The sequence below is a fragment of the Cyprinus carpio genome, chromosome A19, assembly GCF_018340385.1.
Source record: "Cyprinus carpio isolate SPL01 chromosome A19, ASM1834038v1, whole genome shotgun sequence".
Classification (NCBI taxonomy): domain Eukaryota; kingdom Metazoa; phylum Chordata; class Actinopteri; order Cypriniformes; family Cyprinidae; genus Cyprinus; species Cyprinus carpio.
In genome coordinates this window covers 23,814,951-23,841,176 of record NC_056590.1, presented here as the reverse complement: position 1 = coordinate 23,841,176, position 26,226 = coordinate 23,814,951, and the positions used below count along the sequence as shown (strand labels likewise).

The window sequence follows — 26,226 nt, the reverse complement described above, 5'->3', positions numbered from 1 at the left end:
CAATCCGTCTTTTTGTGAAATGCTCAGTTTTGAGGAGTAATGCATTGAAAAATATTTTAACCTAAAAATGCACTTCATGTGATAACAAATTATAATAAATATAAATTATTTTAATAAAATCTAATATATTGTTTATTATATTGTGACTAAAGCAATGTCTATACTATAAAAAAATATATATATAATTTTAGGAGTCAGATCAGGTCGAAATTGTTCCTTAGGGTAACAACAGCACATGTTCACTTGATCACATTTCTAGCCAGTGTGTAAAAACAATTCAGCCTGACACCTTATATAACATTAGATGACAATTCTTGTGCTCTAAGGCCTGATATTGTTTCAGCATTATATATTCAAGACCCCCTCTTGACCTTTAATGACAGTGCTTCCTTTAAGAACCACACAGTGTTCAATTGTTTCTCCTTATCTCACAAAATAAGTGCTGGGTTAGAGTTTTAAATCAAAGTGGCCTGCATCAATCTAAATAGTACGGGCTTCATATCTTGTTGCCCCGGGCTGAGAGCGTCTGGCCTTTCTCTGCGTATGCATGTGTCTGAGTGTTTACAGAGATACCAGTTTTTGTCCTATAATCCACAGTCAAAGCAGAGCTGCAGGGTAAGAGTTGCACTGGTTCGTGTCCCTGAGGGATTTGGACAGAGCGCGCCTCGGGGCACCTGGTCCAATCCGGCCCGGTGAGCAGCCCGCAGGTCCAGGCAGACTCTGCCGCCAAAAGCCCAGGGCGAAATGAGGGATAATCCGAGGGTTTCTCACCCAGCGCGGGGAGTTTTTACTCCTAACCGTGTGCGCTTATCACACCCATTTGCGAATGTACTGAAGAATTAACATGTTTAACGATTTGGTTTGTCGTCTTTAGCTCAGTGTCACACTACCAAAAGCGCGAGCTAAGAAAGCGTTTTTGTCTCGGAGCACAACTGTTCTGCGAGAATTAACCAGATACAAAATGGCATGCTAAAGAAAACGCGTGTTTTACAAGGGATAACATTTCTCATTGAACAAATAACAGCTCATTTATGTACAGTATATACTCAGCATATCGGACAAAGTGGAAAAATATTTCATATTATATGTTTAGAATGGTGTTATTATATGGCGATCTCTGGAGGAATCTGGTGAGGTTTTCGCGCGCAACCCAATTTTTGGCGACCCTAGCAAAGTTTGCTACCAGTCAAAAATTTTGAAGACGTTTTAAACACAGTACTAAATGTTTTTTTGTGCTGTTTCAATCTGTAATAAAGCTAATAACGACAGTAGGCTACTTAAGTTTTATCGATAAACTGACAGATAAGGCTGCCTATTGTTTTCATAGTAATTTATTCAGGTAAAAGTTCATCTGTTGAGCCCATTAACTGGTAGGCCTAATCTAAGTTTACTGATTGCTTGTAAACTCTGTTGAAACATAGCCTACCTAGCCTATATGAAATAAGTAGGTCTATATGTGTAGCTACTTTAAGCCCCCTCATTCTTGTTTTGACTTTAATTTTAATTAAAAAAAAAAAATAATAATATATATATATATATATATATATATATATATTATATATATATATATTTAAATTATCCCTTAAAGGGATAGTTCACCTAAAAATGAAAATTCTCTTATTATTTACTCACCCTCAAGTACTCACCCCCAAACCTGTATGAATTTCTTTCTTCTGCTGAACACATAGCCTACGATATTTTGACAAATGTGGGTAAGCAAAGTTGATGCTCCCCATATTCTCTACATGGAAGTCTCACATTCTTCAAATCTCAGGAGAAGAAATAAATTCTTACAGGTTTGGAACAGCTTAAGTGTAAGGAAATGACATAATTTAAATTTTTGGGTGAAATACCCCTTTTATGAGGACAAATTTCATTTTATTAACTACCAAAAAACATTAAACCAGGGATCTCCAACCCTGCTGTGATGTACTTCAGTTGTATTTCTGTAGCTGCTTTTATAAGGCCATGCTTTTATAATGCACCAGGGATAGCTCAGGAAGGAAAATAAAGGATTGGGTTGTTGATCTTGGTACAGCGTTTTTTTTTTTTTTTTTTTTTTTTTTTTTTATGTGATTCGGTGCGTCTTCACCCAGAAAGCATTCCAAAAAATTATGAATAAGTCAAACGCCACTTTGTATAATGTAGGCAGTGGGACAAACTGCTGAGTGAGAAGGTCCCCGCTGGGCGCGAATTACGGCAACGGTGAGAACGTCTCTCCACACGAGGAGAAGTAAAATACGGGTGTGCTGTAGGATGAAACGCCGCGTTTCTCGTGGTGCGGAATTGATGATTTTGCGCCTAAATTAAGGAGAGATGATATTTGAACTTAGTTGTTATAGAAAGTATCACCTCTGTGCAGCAAACACAAAACATAGGCTACTTAAATATGCATCACCGGTTCTCTCAAATTGGGCTGAATTAAATATTTCCAACATATTTATATATGAAACCTAAATAAGAAGCATATTGCAATATTTTCATAGACAGCACATGTAATAAAGGACCGACTTTAAAATGAATACAAAAAAAATGTAGGCCTATTTATTTATTAACTATTAATTATTATTGACGCTGTTTATATTCCAACTCCTACTAGGCTTTATACCAATAGTAATTTTATTTTATATTTGTGTAATCATTATGTCATGTAGCCCATGTGTGGAAAAAAATGTAGGCTGCATTTAGATAACAGGCCTAGTCATGCTGTCAAGTCAAAACCCGAACTTTCTTTCGGATTGTATAAAAATACTTTTAATCCTGCAACAACTGAAAGTGTACGTAGCATAACCCCAGAATAAAATCATTTCCAACATAAATTGAGCAAGTAAACTATCCAAGGTGTTAGTCCGTAAAATGCCATTGTAAAGCGAAAGAGACTGGTTGCATTAAACATTCCTCAACACGAGGGGGCAATAGCAGTCACATTAAAGTGAAAAGGCATCAATGTTGGTAACCATGTCTCTTCTCACGTGTGCCCTCAAAGATTTTAAAGTCTCTTTCTCTATCTTTCTTACCTCTCCCCTCATCTTTCCCTCTTTATGATGCAGTGTGACAGAGAAGTAGCCCCTAGCACTCCACTAGCGTGGAAACAATCAGCTTGGACAGAGAAGGGGCGGCAGAGTCAGGGGGATGTGGACAGCCTTGGGGTCCATGCATGATAAAAAAAAGGATAGACAGACAGACAGACAGATCTGATAGATAGATAGATAGATAGATAGATAGATAGATAGATAGATAGATAGATAGATAGATAGATAGATAGATAGATAGATAGATAGATAGATAGATAGATAGATAGATAGATAGGTTTAAAATAAAGATGAACATTACAGATTTTTATTTGGTGAACATTACAACTTGATTCAGTTTTGGTTGTGTTTAATAATCTAGTAGACATACTGAAGCCTGTTGGTTTAAGTGGGATCAGCTGCCTCGTCTGCTTTAACCAGCTAATAAATATGAAAACAGCGGGTTTAAACTTTTATTCGTTTGCTGCTTGAAAGGATTATACCCCTCTATGGAGTCCCATGTAAATCTCGAAACCTCATAATGGCCAATGTTGTCCCATAAAAATGTGTTGAACAAAGGCGCTTGAATGGAGGCTTTTTCACGCATAAGGGGGTTTTCACAGGACTTTATTGACGACGGGTCGACCACACCACGCCCCGCGATAATCTCTCTGCCGGTGAAAGCGCGCCTCAGAGCGGCAGGTGCGTGTGCCAGGCACGGGGGTCACAGGGCCGACGGTGGTGGGGGAGCTCGCCATGTCAAATCCTCCCAGCTGCCGGTAGGAATTTTTTCAGAGGCTGTCACTTCCATTTAGCTTGCTCTTTTTCCCCCCTTTAAATGAAGTGGTCCCTCTCGTGCCCAGGTCCTGTGGACGCCCTCTTCCACTTAACAAAAGCAAAGCGCCGCTAAACGACGACAGGCCGGAACAATGAATTCAACCCGGCTCGCTCTCAGCACCGTGAAATTGCAGATTAAACCGAAAAAGCGGTGCCGGTGACACCGCGTTGCATTTCTTCAAGAATGCAAATGTGGAAATTGCAATGTTGAACACGCTCACATCACGACTGACCATATTTCCCTGATGCAACCTCTGTTCAAAATCAAAGTTTTGATTAGATAAAGTGAGAATGAATATATTACAGCAACACATTGCGTGTGGCAAACTGTTTTAAATTGTTTTCCTTCAAACTGTTATCTTTTGCAGTTTTAACGCTGCAGAATAAATATATTTCAGATGTGAAACAGCTTTAGCTTAATTCATTTCAAATTTTGCTCTCATCTATAGTTTTGGTGCAGTTGAATGAATATAATGCTCAATATTGTCTTTTAAACCATCGAAGTGAATGGAAATATATGCTGTTCAATTTGCTACAGGTGCCTATCAGTTTTACTGTACTTTTTCCCCAGTTAGGCCTACTTGTAACTATCCAAAGGTACTGTTTTTTTTTTTTTTTCAGTTTAGTTGTTGTTTTTTAACTTGTTTAGTCCGACTGACTAGGCCTACTTTATAGTTCAATTAAAATCTTAGTGAGATTGTAGTAACAATGGGAATACACACAATAGTGTTTAATAAATAAGTGTTAAAGTCTATTTAATTAGTATGAGAACTTGAATAGATACTAGTATTTAGTAACTAAAGAATATTTAAAAATTATAGTCAAGAGGTCAACAATTGAGATCTAAATTGCAGATCGCCAAAGAATTCAATTCCAATTTTTTTTTTTTTTTTTTTTGCTACTACAGTTTTCTACATATAACATTTGGTTTAGCAACTAGTAGCAAAGGAAAAAGTAGTATAAAATGAGTACTAGTAAAATAAAAAATAGATCTGATAGATTATTGTAAAGAAACATCTTGCCATCCATTGTGTGATTGCCCACCCCATACTTAGCATTCTGAACTATTTTTCACACTGAAGACTGCAACCACCAATCTCATCCAGTAATTGAAGTGGGGCCCACATAAAAACCATGAATACTATTCATTTGCTCTGCCCCCCTTGCACCACCTATAGTCTTAATCTGAGTTCAAAACATACCCTACTCTTAACAAACCCTTGGGCTATGAGTCCATAGTCCCCAAACTCAGACGAGTCCCTCCGGAGCCAACGTGTCTCTTAATGCTCAGTGCTGTTTTTTCTTTCTGCAGACTTTCCAGCTGAAGAATTGATCTCAAATTAGGACAATAGAGCAAGTAAACCCATCATTTTATCTGGACGGAGCAGAAACTGTGGTTTTTTTTTTACCTGAATGCCTTTGAACATATATATTACAGTGCTCAAGCACTACTTTACTTTCAGATGACTGGAAACAAGCATTTTCATTTAATGAGTTCAAACTGAATGAAAATGAAACACCACCATCCAGACTTTAGATATTCCAAAGTTGGAATAATCCTTAAACAGCCAGAGGCCCCAATTATAGCTTATATATTTGCACCAGTGCGCAGCGCGTGTCTCACAGTTGCTGAGAGGGCACAACAGCGAGAGCAGTGATGGCAGGAATTGAGCCAACAACTACCAGACACAAACCAGATGCAGCCAAGATCTAGACTGGTGGTGCTTAAATAAAGAGAAGCTGTAGAGAGAGAGAGGTGTATAGATTTACTGAACAGATAATGTGCGTGGAACGTGGCGCATGATGTATGTCACAGTGTGTGTGAGTGTATTAGTAGTCAGAGCACTGGGCCCCGGAGGCGATTCCTGTGTGTGCTTGCGATAAAGGGGGAACTGGAGGAAGTGAGGGAGGGTGGGGGAGTAAGAGAGAGAGAGAAAGAGAGAGGAATAGTTCGAATTGGAGAAGGATGTGGGTTGGCGGAGGGGTGGGGGAGTCAGAGACAGAGAAATGGAGAGAGAGAAGTTGAAGGGGGGAAAACAGAGTGAACAACCAGCAGAGCTTGGAGCTTTTATGATGCTGTCAAGATTCCTGGATTTTGTCCCCATCGGCTCTCTCTCTCTCGCTCTGCCCCTTTTCCTCACATGAAAAGAGGGGAAGAGTGTCTTGGCAGGGTAATTAAGAATGGCCTCTAAACACAGAAGTATGGCAGGAACACTCCAGATGAAAGTAAATGATTAAAATAATTACAGGCACAGAGCTGACGAGATGGAGTGTGGGGTGGCCGCCGGACATTTGTCGGTAATTAGATAATTAATCTGAATGCAAATGATGAGTCCTAACGAAGCAGTCAGGCTGAACCAGTGACAACTACTGAAAGAGAGAGATGGGGAGAAAGAAATACTTTTATCACATGGATACACATGGATTTCCACCTTAAAAAATTCCAAAGCTACAGTAAAACTATCTGCACACTATGAAAACAAAACTAGTAAAGACCAAAAGCCTTCAGACAAGAGAAGGTTTTATTTTTCTCACCATACATCTAAATGTTATGAAGTGTATTAATTGCACCACAGTATAGGATAGGGACACAAAGAGGCAAAACTAATGAACATGAATGGGAGTCTTTGTAGTGGTTGGGGGCTATAGAAGTGCCTACTGCAGCTGAAACCCTTTTCTGTCTAGGCCACACGATCAATCATTCGTACTGAAGCTATTTTGTGGGAATGGAATAGGCATAACATAGGCATAATTTTGTATTTATTTTTTTAATAATGCACTGCAAAGCATATAATAAAATCACAAGTCTTAGGATTTTTGGCAGGTTTTGGAAAAGTTTATAAACCATCTACATGTATATGTATAACAAAGTGCATAAAATTACAATCTATCTATCTATCTATCTATCTATCTATCTATCTATCTATCTATCTATCTATCTATCTATCTATCAAGAGAGCGTGAGAGAGAATACTTGAAATTTCTATCAGATGTCATATAACTCAGAGCTTTATGACTTAAAATTGTATTAATTACCTTGACTTTTCCTGATCTAAAAAACACCAAAAACTCCTTTATATTTTTAATGACTATACCCTGTAATATTGTCCAACAGTTTCTGTGTCTGCCCACCTGACAGAGAAACTGTCACTATTTAGGGCTCACACCAGTTTGCTATGTCCATAAACAGATCGTCACGTGACATCAGAGCACGAACTCTCTGATGACGTCTGAACAGTGCGCCGCCGTTGAACTCCATTCAGCTTTTGCTGTGTAATATCTGATCGAGCTGCATTGCTAGTCTACTTACTGATCAGAGGGTTTTGTATTTTCTTTAAGCTCTCTCCGCAATATGGAATACTTGATCGGGATTCAGGGGCCAGACTTTGTGCTGGTTGCGGCAGATAATGTAGCAGCCAGCAGTATAATCCAGATGAAACACGGTGAGTTTGATGTGCAGTAGCAAGTTAGCAGCATGCTAACCGGCCACGCAGCAATATAACAGCTCATAATAACCAATACAAATGTTACAGACCACAATAATTAACCACATCACATTTCAATGTTTATACATCGCTGTCTTAATTGCATCTAAATTCTCTCACAATTTAAGAATATATGGCAATTGCTACAAAGTTTTAACCGAAGTAGCTAACGTTACCCTCTGCTAACACAGATTGTGCTTTGAACTGATTTACATATCCATATATTTAACATATCAACGTATTAAACTTCATTTATGGTGCACTTTTAAACGTTAACGGGTGCAATACGTCAGTTATTGTAGTGTGATTATCCTCGGATGAGTCTGCGATTTATTTGTGAAAGTGAAAGTAAGAGCGCCTCCATAGTTACGAATGAGGAATATTAAAACTCAAGTTATTCACCACAAAGAAAACACCAGAAAGTAAAATTAGTATTGCTATTTATGTTCTACGTTAAAACCATAGACTGTATAAAACTTAACCTTACGCCATCTAAGACGCATCATACTAGAATTAAGATTTGGACGTTTTTAGCAGATACATACAGTGAAAATGTGTCTTTATTTTTGAGAAAACGATTAAAAAATGTTGACATCTTATGTTTACAAATTTTTATAAAATAAATTTATTTTAAGAAGAACAGTGTCCCTCCCCCTAATACCAGCTACATCTGAAAAGCAGTAGCAAGTAACAAATAAAACTCTTTATTGTAAACTAAAGGCTATTGACTATACCTAAAGAAAAAAGAAACCCCAGTTTCTGGTTGCACAGAAAATGTCAGTAGAGGAAACTGTACATGTTGGGGTGTCTGATAGACCACCAATGACTTGTAAAGAAGCTTGAGATCTAGTAAAATGTGTTAGGGTTGTTTTGGACATAATGTAAGGATGACCTGTTATGTATGTTTACCAGATTATGACAAGATGTTTAAGCTCAGTGAAAAGATCCTGCTCCTGTGTGTGGGTGAAGCCGGTGACACAGTACAGTTTGCAGAATACATTCAGAAAAATGTCCAGCTTTACAAAATGAGAAATGGTAAGCGTTCAGTTTTCTTTTCTTTTTTTTCTTTCTGAAGATTAACTGATTTTAATGGAAAGTGTAACTGAAATCATACTCTTTTACCGAGCGTCAAGCTGTGTCTTTGTTTTGTTGGTTTTAGTTCTAAACATCATTTACATTCATTTCTAGTAGAAATAAAGTTAATTTCAGTGTTTAGTTCAGAAAAGTTCATATGCACTTTTATTTCTTTTGCGTGAAGAAATTATTATTGGAATTTTATTAACTGTGTTTAAAATCTATCATACTCTGGATATGCACTCCATATGAAAACTGTTTCTATTGTTTAATGGATTGACCCTTATTTGTCTTTCTCCAGGATATGAGCTTAGCCCAGCAGCTGCTGCAAACTTCACAAGGAAAAACTTAGCAGACTATCTGCGGAGTCGGGTTGGTACAAAAACCTCTGTGTTCAAGCCCACAATGTTTTTTGTATCAATCAATACTGGATAGTGTGGTTCCAAACTTAAATTTTTCAATAGATGAATTACACATAATATAGAGCAGTTATTCCCAACCTGGGATATATTTAGAATGGATCAATACTTGGGCTACTTGTAAAATGACCAAACTGTAAATAATTTTTTCTCCTTTCTACTCTATCTACATATGAAAAATTGCAGAAGATTTGACCTACTTAATTTAAAGGTGAAATCAGGAAACCTGGTTGAAAACAATTATTTTTGCAGTTTCTTTGGGTGATGCTAGTGTTGCAGAACTGAATCACTTCATTATACACACTCTATACACTACCGTTCAAAAGTTTGGGGTTGGTTGGATGTGTCATAAAAGTATTATTACACTTTAAAAAACTGATTTAATATATTTTAAAATGTAATTTAATTACTTGACAAAGCTGTATTTTCAGTAGCCATTACTTAGTCTTCAGTGTCACATGATCCTTCAGAAATGTTTCTTATTATTATCAATGTTGAAAACAGTTTTTAATATTTTTGTGTCTGTTTTTTTCTTTTTCTCCAAAATTCTTTGATGAATGGAAAGTTAATAGAAAAATATGCATTTATTTGAAACATAACTCTTTATAATAACAATTTATAATTACATAAAAAAATTCTTTATTGTCACTTTTGGTCAATTTAATGCATCCTTACTATTAAAAAAATATATATAATTTTTTTTTGACACCAATCTTTTGAATGGTAGTGTATATAGCAATTAAAACACATTTGTAAAACCTTTTTCTTGCCCTTTTCCTTACTCTCTCTCTTCAGTCCTTTTGTGTGCCACAGAGTATATCTGAATGCAGCCGGTGTAAAATGTGCTTAAAAACAGATGCCAGTGTGTTTTGAATGTGTGGAGGTGATATCAAGGTCTCAGAGGTCGCTGACACCTGCGCCTCCTATGTAATGTGATCCTGCTTATAAGATACAATTTCCAAATGTGCATGTGTGTGTTAAACTCAGGGCAATGTAGAGTGCACCCATCTGTGTAAAAATGGGCTTGTCGCCATCCTGGCTCTTTTGTCTGCTAGTGTGTGTGTTAATTTGTTAGGAAGAGTGTAACTGCCTCCTGTCACAATAGCAGAGTGGAGAAAATGATTACAAAAAACAATTAGAGCAAGCCAAAAGGGGGGAAACAGTGGGAGGGGTGGTCTCGGGGGGCTGAGGAAGTGCTACAAGTTCATAAACCCGCATGCTTTTAGCTTGTCTTAACCTAAATGCTACTTGCCAACAGAACGAGAATAAACGAGTCCGTTTCAGTATTGTTCCTCGAATGTGCCTCCAAGCGAGGCATGTTTGACTAATAGATTTTGTTCATATATTGATACTTGAATAATGCCTTAATCCACAATGTGTAACAGTATTCAAAGGAAAGTCTCAGATTCTTCTTTAAAATAAGGATTATGGGTAATCATATAACCTTGCGTATTATTTAATCCATTTCGTTTGTGCTAAACCCTTCGGGATGTTTAAATGAGAGAGATGTCATGCACGCTTTAAGGACCAGGTTTTTAAAAAAACAACTGGGCCTTTGGGGCTCCCCTGGAGTGGCTCCTCAGACAGATCTTTTCATGGAGAGAAGAGGCAGCAGATGCTCAGATAGTCCAACATTCGGTTCTGAACTGGCTCTTTGCAGCCGAACGCACGTTTTCTGTGCTGTGCTTTTTGTTTTAACCATGTGCTGCATCCAACATCCCCTTAAGCTCTCCACAGAACAGTCCAGCAACAGTTTGCCATCATTGGCACACATGAAACAATATTGGCCGCTTATTCTCTCCCAGCACACTGGCACAAATAATTACTGGTGCCATATTGCGAGGCATTCCCCAGTTCCGCTACAGATGAACAATTAATACGGCAGATTGGGCAGAGATGCCATGTCCTGGGGCAGTGGGCAAAGGGATGGGGAGCACAGGAACAGAACATGAAAGTGGAAGGCAGGATGAATGAATAATATGGTACAATTATGACTCGCTGTACTGAGCTTTTGTTTAGTGTCCCTCAGATTTTTTTAACAGGGACTCCGGTGAGAGGAAAGGCTGTTTGAACTGTAGCTCACGAGGTTGGTGGAGAATGTGGGAGACAGGTGTTGAGTTTATACTGAGGGGTAGATGACACTCGGGGGAGTTTCGTACAAACTTAAACCTTGTCTTTCAACAAGCCCCTGTTCCTCTAAACCCTCCCTGCTGGGAGTGAAGCATATTGCATAGGTGAGCTTCTCTAGGGGGTGTTTACTTACCCAAACGTGCCCCAGAGACCTGCCAAGAGCAGGGGGATGGCCCAGATCAGATTAAAGCCTCTCAGGTGAGTTGAGGTGGAGATTTTTAGTCTCATCCACGCTGAAACTGGACGTGATGCTGTATATTCACTTTACACTCTTAAAAATAAAGGTTCAAAATAGGGGTTTTCACAGTAATTTAATAGAAGAAACATTTTGGGTTCAAAAAAAGAGCAGTTCATGTTTAGTGAACAGTTCTTAAAAGAACCATTTTTGTGTCTTTGTGAAGAACATTTTTCCACTAAATAGAACTACTTTTGGGAACTGAAAAAGGGTCCATAGATCTTAATTCTAATTTTTGTTGGCCCAAATGGAATAGCTTTTTTTTTCACCTGTTTTATTGTCCCCTAGCTAAAAAGTTTTATGTTTAGTCACTTTAGAAAAATAATAGGAGACATCTCTTCAGCAAGTGGAGTTTTTGAAAGCCCATTGAGTGTTTAAGCCTCATCATTTGGACAAACAGAACGTCTAGCCTGAATATTTAAGCCCAAAATATACTTTGGTTTTTAAACGAGTACAAAAACATTTTTACTGGTCATATCTTCTGAAGAGAAAAAATGCAGACACTGTTCACACACACTATCGACTGTTTGTGTACATTAGCATGTGCGTAAGTTTACTTCAGGTGTAAGTGTTCACGTCAAAACTGAGGTATACTTTGATCTTAAAAAAAAAAACTGCATAGAGTTTTGTGTATTTTTGCGGCTTTGAAGCCCTCTACAGTTAAGTGAGTGGAATTTATTGTTGTAAATATATCATTGTAATTACAGTGGATAGCTGTACATGTGTGTTTGATGTTGGCATAAGATAAAATGTTCATAACTGGAAGTGAATATTGTCATGTTCTTTTAGTTTGTAAGTATTGTTGGGTGTTTTCCGCTAAATCGCCATCACCTGCTTTCAAATGGAGCGGCATTTAATAGACAGAGCCGTAGTTCACTGACAAGGTACGCAATATCGCGTTGATTATCGAAGGCGATTCATCTGGCATAATGAACGCGATATTGCGTAGCTTGTCAGTGATCTACGGCTCTGTCTATTAAATGCCGCTCCATTTGAAAGCAGGTGATGGCGATTTAGCGGTAATCAAGGAACCAGATTTACTGACTAGATGCGCATGATCATATCGTTAGATATATCGCCCAGCCCTAGGATGTGGTAATGGAACCTTTTTTAGTGTTTTGGTGGGAATGATCATATAGTTAATTCACCTTATTTGAAGGCAGTGTATCATCAGAATGATTTTTGAAACTGATATTCCAAGGTAAAAAACGTTGACCTGTCGGGTCTGCCTAACAATCTTTGGAAGTCCTACAGATGGCTTACACTTGAACATTAAACTGTGAATTCTAACATTGGAAAAATTAAACGCTTCACCTTTAAATCCACCCGATGGCACCCAATTTGGCCGATTACAGTGGAGGCAGAATGTGGATTGAAATCTCCCTATCTGAGAGCCTCATGCAGATGGGAAATGTTGGGGAACGCGAATGCAGTTTCAGCCAAACAGAGTTTTGAGATAGAGCGAGCGTTAGCAAGATAGAGGGAGGAAGAGGACTAAAAGAAGTTTTAATGAGAGCTGGCACTGCTCCAGGGCATAGGGGTGAGGGTGGGAGGAGAGAGGAGGTGGGTAGGTGCTGCCGGCAGCAGGGGTGCCGTCTTCCTGCAGATGTCACACTGCTGGTGACACCAGCGACCCCCCCCAGACCGCTCCACACTCCCCTCCCTCCCCTTCTCTCCCCTTTCTCAGCTGTTTCACACCCCTCCCTTTGCTCTCCTCTCCCTCCGTCAAACCCGTCTACTCTTGCTGATGTTAAAGTTTGGTGGTAGTTGTTGTTTCAATCTGATTCTTTGAGTCTACACTTGAATTTTTTGTTTTATTTTCAAACTGTTGTTATTATATACTTTATTACTTGACTCACTGAAATACTTGATTCTGATTGGTCAGTTGATTTCAAGTATTTTCCCCCAGGCAGTTTATTCCCTACATAACTCTGCTAGTTTCATGTCTCCCATATTACTATCTTTTTTTTTTCCTTTTCTTTTTTTTACGCAATCCAGTTTCCACCATGAATAATAATAATAATAATAATAATAAAAAGATAAAATAGCTAATTACAACTTATCACACAATTCTGAGATTTCTGATTTTCAGAATTCTGATTTTCTTGTCATTCTGAGAAATAAAATCATAAATGAACTGACATATTACGAAAACAATCAAAATTGTGAGATCAAAAAAAAAAAATTATGGTAATGGCTGACTGAAACATATATCTGGCTGTGTACGTATATCCCTTTATTTTTAGATTTAGTGATTAAAATGACTTTTTCTCTCTTTTTTTTAGACTCCGTACCATGTGAACCTGCTCTTGGCAGGATATGATGAGACCGATGGTCCAGGACTATACTACATGGACTACCTGTCAGCACTTGCCAAAGCCCCCTTCGCTGCACACGGATACGGTGCCTTCCTCACCCTCTCCATCCTGGACCGATATTACAGACCAGGTGATTATACACATTCACTTATGAGGATATACGTATTATTTTTTGATTTATTGAATTCTTAACCTGTTTTTCTGTTATTCTCACTCCAGATCTGACTCGTGAGGAGGCTGTGGATCTGCTCAAGAAATGTTTAGAGGAGGTAAGTTGCTCTCCATATGCTGGTCCGTTCATCCATGTAATTTCATAATTACTGGTAGTTGTTACGAGAAGCATCACTATTACTATTGTTCATAATTGGGTTTAGATTCAAACATATCCGACAGACTTCCCCCAAAGATTTCTATTTGAAAATAATTTTTAAAATGTAATTTTTTTTTTTTTTTTTTCCTGTGATGGCAAAGCTGAATTTCACACACATTCTAATATGCTGGTTTGCTGCTCAAGAAATATTTTTTTCACAATTGTGTTATGGATAGAAAGTTAAAAAGAGAAGAATTGATTTGAAATAGAGAAATTTTGTAAAATTGTAAATGTCTTTACTGTCACTTCTGATTCATTTATTACATCTATGCTGAATAAAAGTGTTATTTTCTTAAAAAAACAAAATGACTTGAACGCTGTGGCTGTGCCTTTTGCTCTGACAAGAACCACATGTTCTTCAGAAAGTGTATAAATCCTTCCGTTTTGGTTCAGTGGGTTATAAAAACCACTTTTGAGCTATTTCGATCATGTGTTTTGTCATGACCTTTTATAACAGTTTTTGTATATTTCCTTGTTCTCCAACAGCTCAACAAACGTTTCATCCTGAACCTGCCTTCTTTCACCGTTCGTTTGATCGACAAAGACGGCATCCATGACATGGAGAAGCTTCCCGTGGGCCCTAAATGAGCAACCACTGTTATTCCACTGTAATCTCTACCCACACTCTTTTGTACTGCAAATGTAACCTTCTCTGCTCTAATAAAAACATTGACCCCCTGTTAATTATATGGTCGTCTTAATCTTCCTTTTTTTGGAAGAGAATTTTTTTTTTAGACTCATCAGTTTGTAGATTTTTTGGTTTTCCACACTAAAACACAATCAAAGGTTTGTTGTATCTGTTTGTGTGAATACTGCGGAGTACAGAAGTTGGCAAAGAGCGGAGAAAAAGGAGCGGCGTGCACTCATGCTATCTTTGGATGTGTACCTGTTTCCTCACTGCTTTGTACATAAGTGTTTTTGCACTTGCACGAGCACGTCTCCTTTCCCACTCTCCTCCACAGACAGGTGATTAATAAACATTAAACAATCCCTCTCTCCTGAACACACCGGAATCTAAAGGGACGAGCAGCATATGTTCGCCTGCAGGCAGAGAGAAATGCAGAGCAGCCCTGCTGAGTGTCAGAGAGACAAGAGAGATGAAGGGAGGGAGGGGGTCACGGCGAGGGGGAAGCGGGGAATTGACACTCAGGATGGGTACGTGTGTGCGCACGTGTGAGTGAGAGTCGGCAGGGGGGCAGGTTTGGAGATAGAGGCCCCTGAGCAGACGAAGAAAGGTAGAGTGACAGATGGGGTGAGAGGAGACCGAAGCGGTGGAAGAGAAGAGCCTAGCAACTGTTTAGCCGCGTTCGCCGACTGTAGTGATTGCTGAGCCCTTGGGGGTTAGTGGTCAGGACTGTTTTATCTCATGGGTAATTCTGCCGGATTTTCCACTGTGTCACATTGAGGTTTCGGTTTGGGTTAATGTCACCCTGCCTTTAGCAAATGGGGCTAGAAATTTCAAACATCCCTCTGGGTGTTCAATTTGTATCACGCTAATTTTGTAATCACGCCTGATTTGTACCATGCCAACTTTTCCATTCAGTCCATTTATGCAAAGCAAAAACCTTCTAGTTATGTATAAAAAGTTGTTTTTCATCAGGAAGTCATTCTCAGCATCAAGCGGTTGAATTCAGTTGTTGGTTTAATAATATATTACATTTACATTGCAATACGGCAATAAGAATAACAGTAACATTGAAAATAACATACAACATGAAGTACAAAATGACATTTTCAAATTCATTTGTCAATACCTAATTATTTTCACACCCCCATCCTTAATTGTCCGTGCCATCTTTTGTGTCATTTGATTGGTTTAGGGGCCCGATCTCCAGAGAACACTGAAAAGGGCCCCGTATTAGTCAGTCATGGGGATCCAGAAGGAGTTTGTGGTCCACATGCAGCGGGAAGCATCGAGGCATTTCTGCTTTCTCTGGAGACCTTGGATATCATCCGAGATGAATGCAACCAGTTCGTACAGGCCCAAAATGGTGGGGTGAACGCACACATTCGTACACATAAATACACTCATACGCTCCTAAAACTGAGGGATGTAGTGTCTCTCTCCCGATTGTTCATTTGCGGTGCTTGAGTTCCTTGTCGTGGTGGATTTTTCCTCCTCCCTCTCCTTTATCCAGCAGTTTTAGGCCCTCTAGCAAGTAACTCTGGAAAGCTGACAGGGCGGCGCAAATGGCGGGTGTGCCGAAACCGTGGGTGAGGAGGCTGAAGTGGGTCAGGTTGCTTTGCACCCCAGGCTCCAGGCAGGGGGTGGGGCGACTTGCACCCAATGGCGACCTGTCCTGTGACATCAGGTCCACAAACTCCTTGCAAATCTCCCTGAAGAAGTGGAATGAGAGGTGAGAGTGAGTTTACCATGCGATACATGTAAATGTGCTTTCAATAACAGTTATAATTGATTTTCAAGAGCAATAAATTACAGAAGAAATGTATACCCAAATAAAACTGAAAGCAGTTCCCAATTACTTTCCTAAAGTCTGTATCAGCAGTTTTCAAACTGGGGCCCCCAGAGGGTGCTGAGGGTTAAAATAAATATAAATAATAAAAAATAAATTATTACCATTTCATTTAAAAAAAAAAAATCTATCAACTGCCCTAGTTTTATGTTTTTCTTTAGGTTTAAATAGACCGCCAAATATGAGGGACCCCGTTCTTATAATATAAAGGCAGCTATTTTTTCATGTATAAAGACTCATTTATTATTATTATATTATTATACGCTAAATGATAAAATATGGAATATATATATATATATATATACTGATTATTCAAATTACTATTTAAATAAACATGAAAAAAATAGCGCGGTCGATTAATCTCATTATTTTTGACCAGTATATGGACAAAAAGTTGGCTAATTTATCACCCTCGTGGGACACACTCGGGGACCCCAGTGTGAAAACCCCTAATATATGTATAAACTATAAACATATATACAGAGCTGGGTAGATTACTTATGAATTGTAATCAGTTACTGATTACAGATTACATGACAAAATTTGTAGTCAGTAATATAATCTCTTAGATTACCCATTTTTGGTAACATAATCTGATTACTTTTTGGATTACTTTTGGATTACATTTGTGCTAACCCTTATTTGATATCACATATATTGAATTATCCTAATCTTTTGACAGATACAAAAAAAAAAATATATTCCATAAAATATTTTTAATTCACCAACAAGAGCCACAATAGCTTCTTTTTCAAGTGCAATGTATGGACAGTTAATACTTACAAAATACTAATACTAATAATGTACCTTGCTGTTAGTGTTTGCTAGTCAAAACATTTTAAGATCATAGTAACAATGAGGAAATGACAAACAATAACAACATTACAAAAATTAATATTAAAGAACACTGATAAAAAGGATTTTGTAGTGAAGTAAATACTACATAAAACAAATGTAATTTCTACATTAAATAATTTAGTTAAGGCAAGAATAAAAAAAATAAAGTAAATTCTATGTTAGTACTCAATTTAAGCTTGTAGAAATTAAAGTTGGAACTTATAAGTATATTTAGTTGGAATTGTTTGTTATGTTTACAATTATTCTTTAAGTAAATATCAAAGTTATGATCCCATATTTCCCATCATGAACTTGGACACAAATAATTAAAAATGTTAAATTTTTCGCTGTTTTCGAGTTGTATTTACACTGTTTTATGGTTGCTTTTGATGTTAAGTTTAGTAACTTACTGTTTTATGACATCTGGAGTTCATTTTCTACTCAAAATGAGCAATTTATACTCAAACACTATTCACTGATTTGTAACCGTCATTGGTGTACCAAGTATTGAGGTCTCTGTGTTCATTTGGGTAATAATTATATCTAAAGTCTATTTGCTTACAGATTTTATTAAATTCAATACTTTAAGTTTTACTTAAAATATATGTGTGCAAACCTTGCAAAAGAGAGGAAAATGAAGGGAATCTTATTGTTTTTTTTTTTTCAGTGCATTAAAGTACTGTTATTTAACAGCACACTTATTTACAGTGATAAGCACTATTTAAGTAAAATTTACAAACAAAAGAGGCAATCAAATTTACTGGGAATTCCAAAGTAAATGTAACTTAAACATTTCTATTTAAAGCTATTAATAATTATGTTTTAGGTTTTTACTTGTCATTTTTTTTTTTTTTTTTGTAAATTAACTAGCCTTTTCTGAGTGAGAATTGTTTCCAAGCTTTTTTCAAGTAAATCCTACTCCACTATTTTTTTTCAGTGAACATGAAACTCACAACAATAACATTGCTAATATATATATTCTTATTTTGATTTGTATTTCAAATATTTCATCTCAAAACACTTGAAGTGCATGAGGTAGTAAAAATGAAGAAAAATCAACATTACAAAATATATATTAAAGAACATGAAATTCCCAGCAATAACTTTGCTAGGTCAAAGATTTCTGTGGACAGCAAATTAATCCGTGGTAGGCAGTGACATTTTCCCCCATGTCTTTCTTTAAAAATGAAATCATGTCTATACATCCAGTGATTAAAGGCTGCGTTCCCCTCCATTTTCCATTATCTTGTTGCTGATTACTTCTGAGCGATTCTGACACCCCCCCACCCCTCCGCATGATCAAAACGTATTAAGGCAGGTTTATTATGAAAAAAAATATAAAAGTTAAGAAAAGGAAACTTAGGAGAATCAATGACTTGTGAACAACTTATTACCATTGTGTAAATAAAATGTAATCATGTAATCCATAAAAAAGTAACTGTAGTCTGATTACGAGTATTTTAAAAAGTAGTTTACTCTAATTACAAGTACTTGAGTTTTGGAATCTGATTACGTAATCCAGATTACATGTAATCCGTTACTACCCAGCTCTGCTTATTTATTGAGTTTTGTATTTTTATTGAGTGATATAGATTATTCCTTTTGAGAAAGCAGATCTATGTGATTGAACCGCTTGAAGATCTTGGAAGATCTAGTACTCACTTGGTGGCCAGCAGCATACTACGTCGTGTGGGCAGCTGATCTGGGTCGGTTTGTCTGCACAGATACTCTGCTGTGGCCCGGGCGGGGAACTCGGTCTCACACACATACCCAAAGTCCCGTGCCAGATGAACCGCCTCACCTGAGAAGAGAGCGTGAAGATTGAAAAATGGGACTTGAACGTGCTGACTGGAAGCTTGAGGTGATAATAGGCTCTTGAACATTTAAAAATGACTTCTTAGGCACTTATAATTTTGAGTTAACACTCCCTGGAAGGTGAGTGCTTCACATTGATATTAACATCTACATTCTCGCCATAAGTGACTGATAATGTAGTGTGTGTGCTGTGTTTGAGACGATTACTGCAGCAAGTACAAGGTGGTGTCTCAGCAGTAGACGTAATCTGATAATATGTGTGTGTCTGGATTTATCAAATGTTTCAGTACCTTCCACCAGCGCTGTGAGGAGTGTGACATTGGCTGCCTTTCGCCGACCAGCGGGCAGGTTGAGGCCGATCTTCTCCAGACGTTCTCGTAAACAGCGGCCTCCATTTTTCGACTTGGCTCTGAAGGAGAACAGGTAGAAAAGATTAATACCTCTCAGCTTCATCCTAAACATCTGCTGTTCTTCTTCCTCTATCCCTTCCATTCACCTGCGCAGGACTCCTCCAAGCAGCGAGGCGTTGAGGCACTCAGGTGGGGCCAGGCGTCTCTGTACCTCTCCAACTGTGACCTTGTATTTAGATGTGGAGCTGAGGAGTGACAAGCGGCCTGGGACAGAGCAGAAAACCTCTGCGGGGTTGGATACACCACCCAGGCCCAGGCCCAGGCCTTCTTTAGTGAGGGACAACGCAGAGACCATTGAGCCATTTAGCTTTGATGGGACCGGAACTGTAGGGAGAAACAGAAAGCGGTTTAGGGTATGTGTGCCAGAATTACCACAAACCCTCAGGAGAGTGGAGAGTTCTTATTTTAAAGTAAGTGATGAGATTTATAAAAATGTGATAATTTGTGCTTTTGGATTTGCCCTTCTGTCATAAAACCCTTTTTAAGATGCTCTCCCACAGGTTGACATCTGTTGTCTCAGTGACACTGTGTTTAATTTCAGTTTCTCACTCTTATTTTCAAATGGGTGTTGCATCTCCATTGGGTGAAAGCTTTATTCCATCTGTTGTGCACACAGTCGTTTTCACTTGTTGTGCTTGTAATTAAAGTTTTCTGGCTCCTTAAAAATCGGACTTTTAAATGAACCCAAAGATTACTGTGTCGAAAATAAAACAATGTAATAAAATAGCAAACATAAAACAGGAAATTAGGCTGTCACTTACTAACCCATTTTAAAGCAGACATTGTGTAATCATTCTAATGAAGATTTTTCCTAGTTAAACCAAGGCACTAAAAGGAATTAGACATAAACCCCCATTCTTACTCTAATAATGACTAGTGTTCTGGGAAGAACAGACTACCATTGGCTTTTAATTTCAGCTCAAGTATTTTTTGTAACATCATTCCTAAAAACCTTCATTTGTTTTCATAAGATTAGTCTGTGTTGGTGCTTAATCGTGCATTTCTGTAAAAATAATTGAAAAAAGAATCGTCTGCCCTGCAAATTATTGTAGCTATAATTCACATTATTCAAAAGTAATGATCATCCTCCTCCAAAAAGTGTAGGCGAAATCAGAATGTTTGTGAAGTAGTAGTTGCTATCAGCCATAACTGCGCTCCCGTGTGTTTGCGCGAAACAGCGCTTCTCTCCTCCCCCTTTCCAAGCATTGGCACATAACACACTGTGTTACTGTTTATATTATCTATAACCCTTATTGTAGAGGTAAAATGCGCTGTAGTATTGGCTTTCTCCTCCTCGTGGGCGGTGTGCGCGTCCCTGCTGCGCATCACTGATTTGCGGACACAAACGAGCACTGAGCGCGCGGCCGAGGTGCTGAAAGCATCTCACATAAACTGTGAGAGCAGAGCCGTTTTTTCAGAAGCAATCCTTGTTAACTTCTTTCCATTTTTTTTTTCTTGAAAGCGGAAAGGAATGGTGATGCTCTGAATTCTTCATAACTTTATTATCTGCACTCTTCCTCCATTTCTCCTTTCTCTAATCCCCCCTTTTCTCTCATATGACCATGAACAGTTCATTAACAGCAACTGCCTTAAGGGTGAAGGCAGAGGCAGAGTGCTACAGGATTTCTTGACTTCAAATGAAATTGCAGAGCTGAATTATTTTGTGCGTGTGTGTGCTTGACTGAATCCTTTGTGGTGTCTGAGCAGCACATAAAATCTTTTTTTTCTAGTTGGAGAGGTCACCCCCTTCCTCTTAAAATGCACCAGAATACAGACTCTCACCTTTCTTGATAACAGAATGGTCCAGGATCCCCAAAGCGGATGCCTCCTCCATACCCTGTTAAAACAGAATAGTAAAACACTATTACTTCACTTAATTTATACTTGCTTGATGGTTGAATAGTTACTGATAGTGTGTTGGAAAACACTTGCATTTATTTATTAATTATTTAAATGAGTATAGGATGATACATGGTAAAATAGTCCTGATTAAATATTGACTATTTAACATATTAATTTTATTTGTATAACTATAATCAAAACTGATGATTAGATCACACTCAATATTGTTGTGCACACAAAGTAATTTTATTTCAATTATTCAAATTATTCAAAAAAAAAAAAAGATACCAAGCATTAAAAATATTTTATATAGCCTATTTATATATTGTATTAATTAATATATGTTCCTTAATTTAAACTAGATATGAGTAAAAAATATGTTAAGGGGAAGGAATGAGATTTCATGACGTCACATGCATCCGCAATATCAGACAGACAGATACAACATTTGCATTTTTTCTCCTCAGAAATAAAAGAATAAAAGTTCGTAGTAAGACGACTTCTTTGGTTTTCTCTATAAATCGCGTTAACTATTTAACTGTTATATGAAAGAAATGAATAAAACAATATAAACCACATCAGATAGTTGTCCATTTAAAGTCGCAGGAGTGACCAAGTTTTACAAAAATTGTATTTACGCCTATTTGTAGCTTTATGTATGGCAAATTAAACTATCAGGCTTTCCCCCGTCTAACTCAGTTCTCGAAAATGCTTCATATCATCAAAGGGAGTCTAGTTGTTTGTTGAATAATTGGCCGAGCAAACCGATTGGACGCGCTGTGACAGACAGACACGGACTCATTCTGCACCTGCTCACTACTCTTGTCTTCCGTCCTGAAAGAGTGAAAGAACAAGCCGAAAATCAGACGAGAGAATGGTCAGTTTAATGGATGATTCTTCAATTAGTGTCACTTTTCCTGTCCCCCAAGATTGTTATAAAGAAGCCTTTTGTTTTTACCTACTTTTAAAGGATAAATTATAATGACTTTAAACTAGGCCTATATATAAATATTTATATATTACACCTTTTTATAACTAATATCATTTTTTAAAAAGAACTTCGCTTTCTGAATGTCTTTGTAGACTATTTTATTCCTAAGTTACAATACGACTTTTGCATGATTTGCTTTATAATGTGTGATTACCAAACCGTTTAATTGAGGTGAAACACATTTTTACTTTTCCACATACAAAATGAATTGACTGTTAACGGTTAAGTCCAAGGTTTATCCAAATTTTCTCTAAAGCTGAGAAATGTTTTACCATCTCACATCATTGCAACATGATTTCTAAAATCTAAACCATCAAACATTATACCCCAAATCCACTTTTGCACCAGAGATTATCATTTTAACTTTTTATTTTTAAGATATCAAGTAGTCAGGAGTGACTCTAATTGAAGAACCGTTTTTTCCTTCTTATTCAGGAGCTGTGATTTATAGTATTAGTATTTGTCTTGTAATCTTTTAAATAGCGTTTTTTAAATTATAAATAGGCTATATACATACAATCTGTATTAGACAACAGGATATAGCCTACTAACAAATATAGGCTATAGATTTTTTTTATATCCTTCATTGCATGTTTAATTTTGAATGCATTTTCACACAAACACATTCGAAGGTTTATCACGGCAGAATAAAAACTTTAAAGCACTCATTCATAAAATACGATTATAAAGGAAATCGTTCTTTTGGAAAATATTATATTTCCGTTTCATGTAATGTATGTAGGCTATATATTATAGGCATACATGTATATATATATATACATTTTTATCATTAATTTTGAGCACGCCAAAAGAGTATCTTATTTAAATACATAACCAATAAACAGAAAAGTTATGTTATGAAGAGCCTGAACTGTGTTTAAATTTTATAAAAAACAGTTGTAAAAATCTGTAAAATAATATTTATTGAAGCATTCGTGGCCTTTTTAATGACAAAAATACCGATTTGATTTGAGCATGATTCTTGCTCACTATTTGTCATAAATATATGAAAAAGAAATACGGCAAAAGTGATTAAACTCACCTGAATGTCATCCAGACCGTGATGACCCACGTGCATTCCCAGAGGACCTTCACCGAGCGCCGTTGCTCCTTCACCCAGTCCATGATGGAGCAGCCGCGGAACGCCCGGATACTCCCGCCGCGGATCTAAGCTCAGAGCGCGGTGTGACTGCGACAGAAGCCCCGCGTCCTCTGAGCGCGAGCGCTGGGAGTGCCACGCTGCCTGTTGGTGCTGATGGAGGGAGTTGATGGACGGATAGGGGTCCGGTAAATGCGGGTATCCGGTGTCTTGACTCTGGGAATAAGACAGTGAGGACTGGGGGTATGGAGGTGGAAAGTATGGCGGCTGGAAGTCGGATGCAGGAGTGTGGCAGAGCGGGGGAGCCGAGGAATACGCTGCCTGGTTCAGCGAAGACAGATGAGAGAGTCGCCCGCTCGGAGAAGAGCTGGACAGTCCGTCCGCACGGTCCTGTGGGTAAAAAACAGTTTATGAAAATCCATCATAACGATGACAATTTGGGGTCCGCCCCATTGCTAATAACAGTGACTGTCTATAAACCTATAAAATAAAAATCATACTGTAAAGGTAAAGTGTTTTCATCATGGCATAACTGATGCTGCTGTCTGTATCCATTCATTTAATTTGTTACAATAACTTCTGTCATTTCTACTCCAGTTTTCAGAGTTTCAGCTCGATTTTCTTCATTAGTAGTCTAATTAAATTCAACGTGCAATGAGCATCTTGGATATTTAAGATAGCAATTATTTATAAGTTTTGAATATAGTGGGTTGATTTATATATTCAGTATATGCAGCATAATTATAGGCCTCTTTGTTAATAATGAGCTGTGTGTAAATACAGTTATTGTTATTAGCATAATTTATTTAATTTACATGTGCTTGACTTATGCTGGGAAGATAACTGCAGATTCTATATTAATTTAATTTTGTTTAAATTAAATATTTTTTGGATTTCAGAGTATTACATTAATGGTCGTTAATCATACTAGCTTATATTCATTATAACCATACTAAAAATGTCCAGTGCTTTTTTCTGTGCAAGTGTCTTAATTATGCCCACTGTTTTCTCAGGATTGATCTCCAATAGATACAATTAATACTGCTTTACAGAAAAACATAGAGGCCCAATACTTTTGCTTTTTATGCTACTATAATTTTCCTTGCCATTTTCCAATTTCTCGGATATTTTTAGTAAAAATAATTCAAACGACTGATTGAAAAAATAAATGTGACAGCATTTTTCATTTTATACTTTTGGTAATCGCCTACTCATTTCTCATTTTTATTCATTTATCTATTTAACTTTACATTGATTTGCTTCATTATTTTTACTTTTATTATTTCTATTTAATATTAGATTTTTCTTCATCTAGGGCGAAAAAATTGGCAGTGTTTCAAATCACTTGTGATAAGAACAAATCAAACCGAAGTTTCTGTCTTGCCTTTTTTTGCCACCGAGTTTAATGATTCTCTTTGTTGAAACGCAAGACATAACTTCCAAGTCACTGTAAGACAAAGGCTAGTCTGTTATCTCCGTTTAGACCAATGACAGCATGTGACATTTCCAATGAAACACTCCAGCACACTTTTACGCTTCCATATTATACAGACACTTCATAACCACTGACCCCGATTACGCTCGCGCGTCTGCGCTTTCATCTACACTCAACGCAGCTCATATCACATGACAATCATCCCGATGAAGAGTCGAACAGATCAAAAGAACTTTGCATCAGTTTAACTTACCATGGACGAGTAGGTATGGACTAACATCTGGACACAAGAGTTCCAACGTGCCTTTTACGCGTTGACTTTAACAGCCTCCTTAAAGCCTAGCAGTCAATAAAACCCCGGGATCTCGATCCATTAACTAGACAGTCCCAGTGATGTTCTCCTCTCTGGATGATGCTCTATATCAGACTGTCTCTGTTAATCACACCCGAGCGCTCTTATAGAGCTACACTATGGGGGAGGGGTTGGGTAGACCACCTTATTAAAGGGACATTAATTAATTCCTCTTAAGTAATTCATTCTCTTCATTCATTTGAAAAATCCTTCTCCCTTTTTACTGCTTTTTTTTACGGCTAATGGTTCACCAAACTTTGATTGCTACTTTACATCTTCCACAGTTTATTTATAATTAATTGTGATTTCTATAGGCTAACTATCACAGAAAATAATGGTAATATAGTTTTTGTTCTTGGCATATTTTCTTTTTTTCTGCCAGTTTTTTTCTTTTTTTAGAAAATAAGCCAAATATTGTTTCTGAATGCGAAAATAGCTACTTTTTTTAAAAAATAAAGTAGTTCTAGTATACAAAAAAAAAAAAAAAACTTTTTCCAATGACAATTTTTTTTTTTCAATTCCTCTTAAATAAACACTAACAATAAGCCTATTAGTCTATAGCTTACCTGTAAGCAGTAAGGTTCTGACTTGGTCCGTGATTTCCACAACATGTTTCTGGATAAAGTTGTCGTCCTTTGTTGAATTCAAGACGGGAGAGAACAGACTGTGCCCTGCGAGATGAACGGTGAGAGAGAGAGGGGTACCGGAGAGACACGGGAGTTTTATTGATAAAAAGAGACAAGAGTTTTGACAGACAGAGAGAGAGAGAGAGAGAGAGAGAGAGAGAGAGAGACGTATGCTGATGGGCGGAGGATAAACTTGTGTGAGATAAAAGTGGGGGCAAATGGGATCCTGATTTTAGATGGCAAGACGCGCTGAAGAGAGTTATGCGCAGAAAATCTATGCCCAAAATGCGATGCCCAAGTAAATGCTTGTTATAAATGAATATAATCATCATATTTTTGCTATAACTGTCGAATAAACAAGTGACCACATTAAAACCTCGCTCAGGCAAAAGTCATCCTTCTAATGAAAGATTTTGACTGAAAGGTAGAGCTGTGTTGTCTGGTTGAGGGCATTTTTAACTAACGT

General features: G+C 37.5%; 2 protein-coding genes across 3 annotated transcripts; one reads left to right on the top strand and one right to left on the bottom strand.

Moving 5' to 3' along the window:
• The first annotated feature begins 7,071 nt into the window (after positions 1-7,071).
• Positions 7,072-14,563, top strand: LOC109075447 (proteasome subunit beta type-2-like). Its single transcript, XM_019091356.2, has 6 exons — positions 7,072-7,291; positions 8,246-8,368; positions 8,709-8,779; positions 13,477-13,639; positions 13,729-13,778; positions 14,366-14,563. Exons 1-6 carry the CDS (start codon positions 7,201-7,203, stop codon positions 14,465-14,467), a joined length of 600 nt encoding a protein of 199 aa, XP_018946901.2. The 5' UTR covers positions 7,072-7,200; the 3' UTR covers positions 14,468-14,563.
• Positions 14,564-15,503: 940 nt separating this feature from the next.
• Positions 15,504-25,854, bottom strand: LOC109075429 (transcription factor AP-2-epsilon). Of its 2 annotated transcripts, none has more exons than XM_042777128.1 (7): positions 25,701-25,854; positions 23,291-23,737; positions 21,198-21,252; positions 19,502-19,739; positions 19,296-19,414; positions 18,853-18,991; positions 15,504-16,216 (listed from the first exon to the last, which is right to left on the bottom strand). In XM_042777128.1, the coding sequence occupies exons 1-7, from the start codon at positions 25,743-25,745 to the stop codon at positions 15,955-15,957; spliced, it is 1,305 nt and encodes a 434-aa protein (XP_042633062.1). In that variant the 5' UTR covers positions 25,746-25,854; the 3' UTR covers positions 15,504-15,954. The 2 variants fall into 2 exon arrangements, with proteins under 2 accessions (XP_042633062.1, XP_042633063.1); XM_042777129.1 differs by lacking the exon at positions 25,701-25,854 and adding an exon at positions 25,036-25,504.
• Between the last annotated feature and the right edge of the window lie 372 nt (positions 25,855-26,226).

Bases quoted from the DNA above. Each gene is read 5' to 3' on its own strand.
- LOC109075429 (XM_042777128.1), bottom strand. From the start codon at position 25,745: ATGTTGTGGAAATCACGGACCAAGTCAGAACCTTACTGCTTACAG. The intron at 18,992-19,295 runs GTACTGAAACAT...CTCTCTTCTCAG, and splicing joins CCTCACAGCGCTGGTGGAAG to GTGAGGCGGTTCATCTGGCA. The intron at 16,217-18,852 runs GTGAGTACTAGA...CCACTTCTTCAG, and splicing joins AGTATGCTGCTGGCCACCAA to GGAGATTTGCAAGGAGTTTG.
- LOC109075447 (XM_019091356.2), top strand. From the start codon at position 7,201: ATGGAATACTTGATCGGGATTCAGGGGCCAGACTTTGTGCTGGTTGCG. The intron at 8,369-8,708 runs GTAAGCGTTCAG...GTCTTTCTCCAG, and splicing joins GCTTTACAAAATGAGAAATG to GATATGAGCTTAGCCCAGCA. The intron at 8,780-13,476 runs GTTGGTACAAAA...TCTTTTTTTTAG, and splicing joins CAGACTATCTGCGGAGTCGG to ACTCCGTACCATGTGAACCT.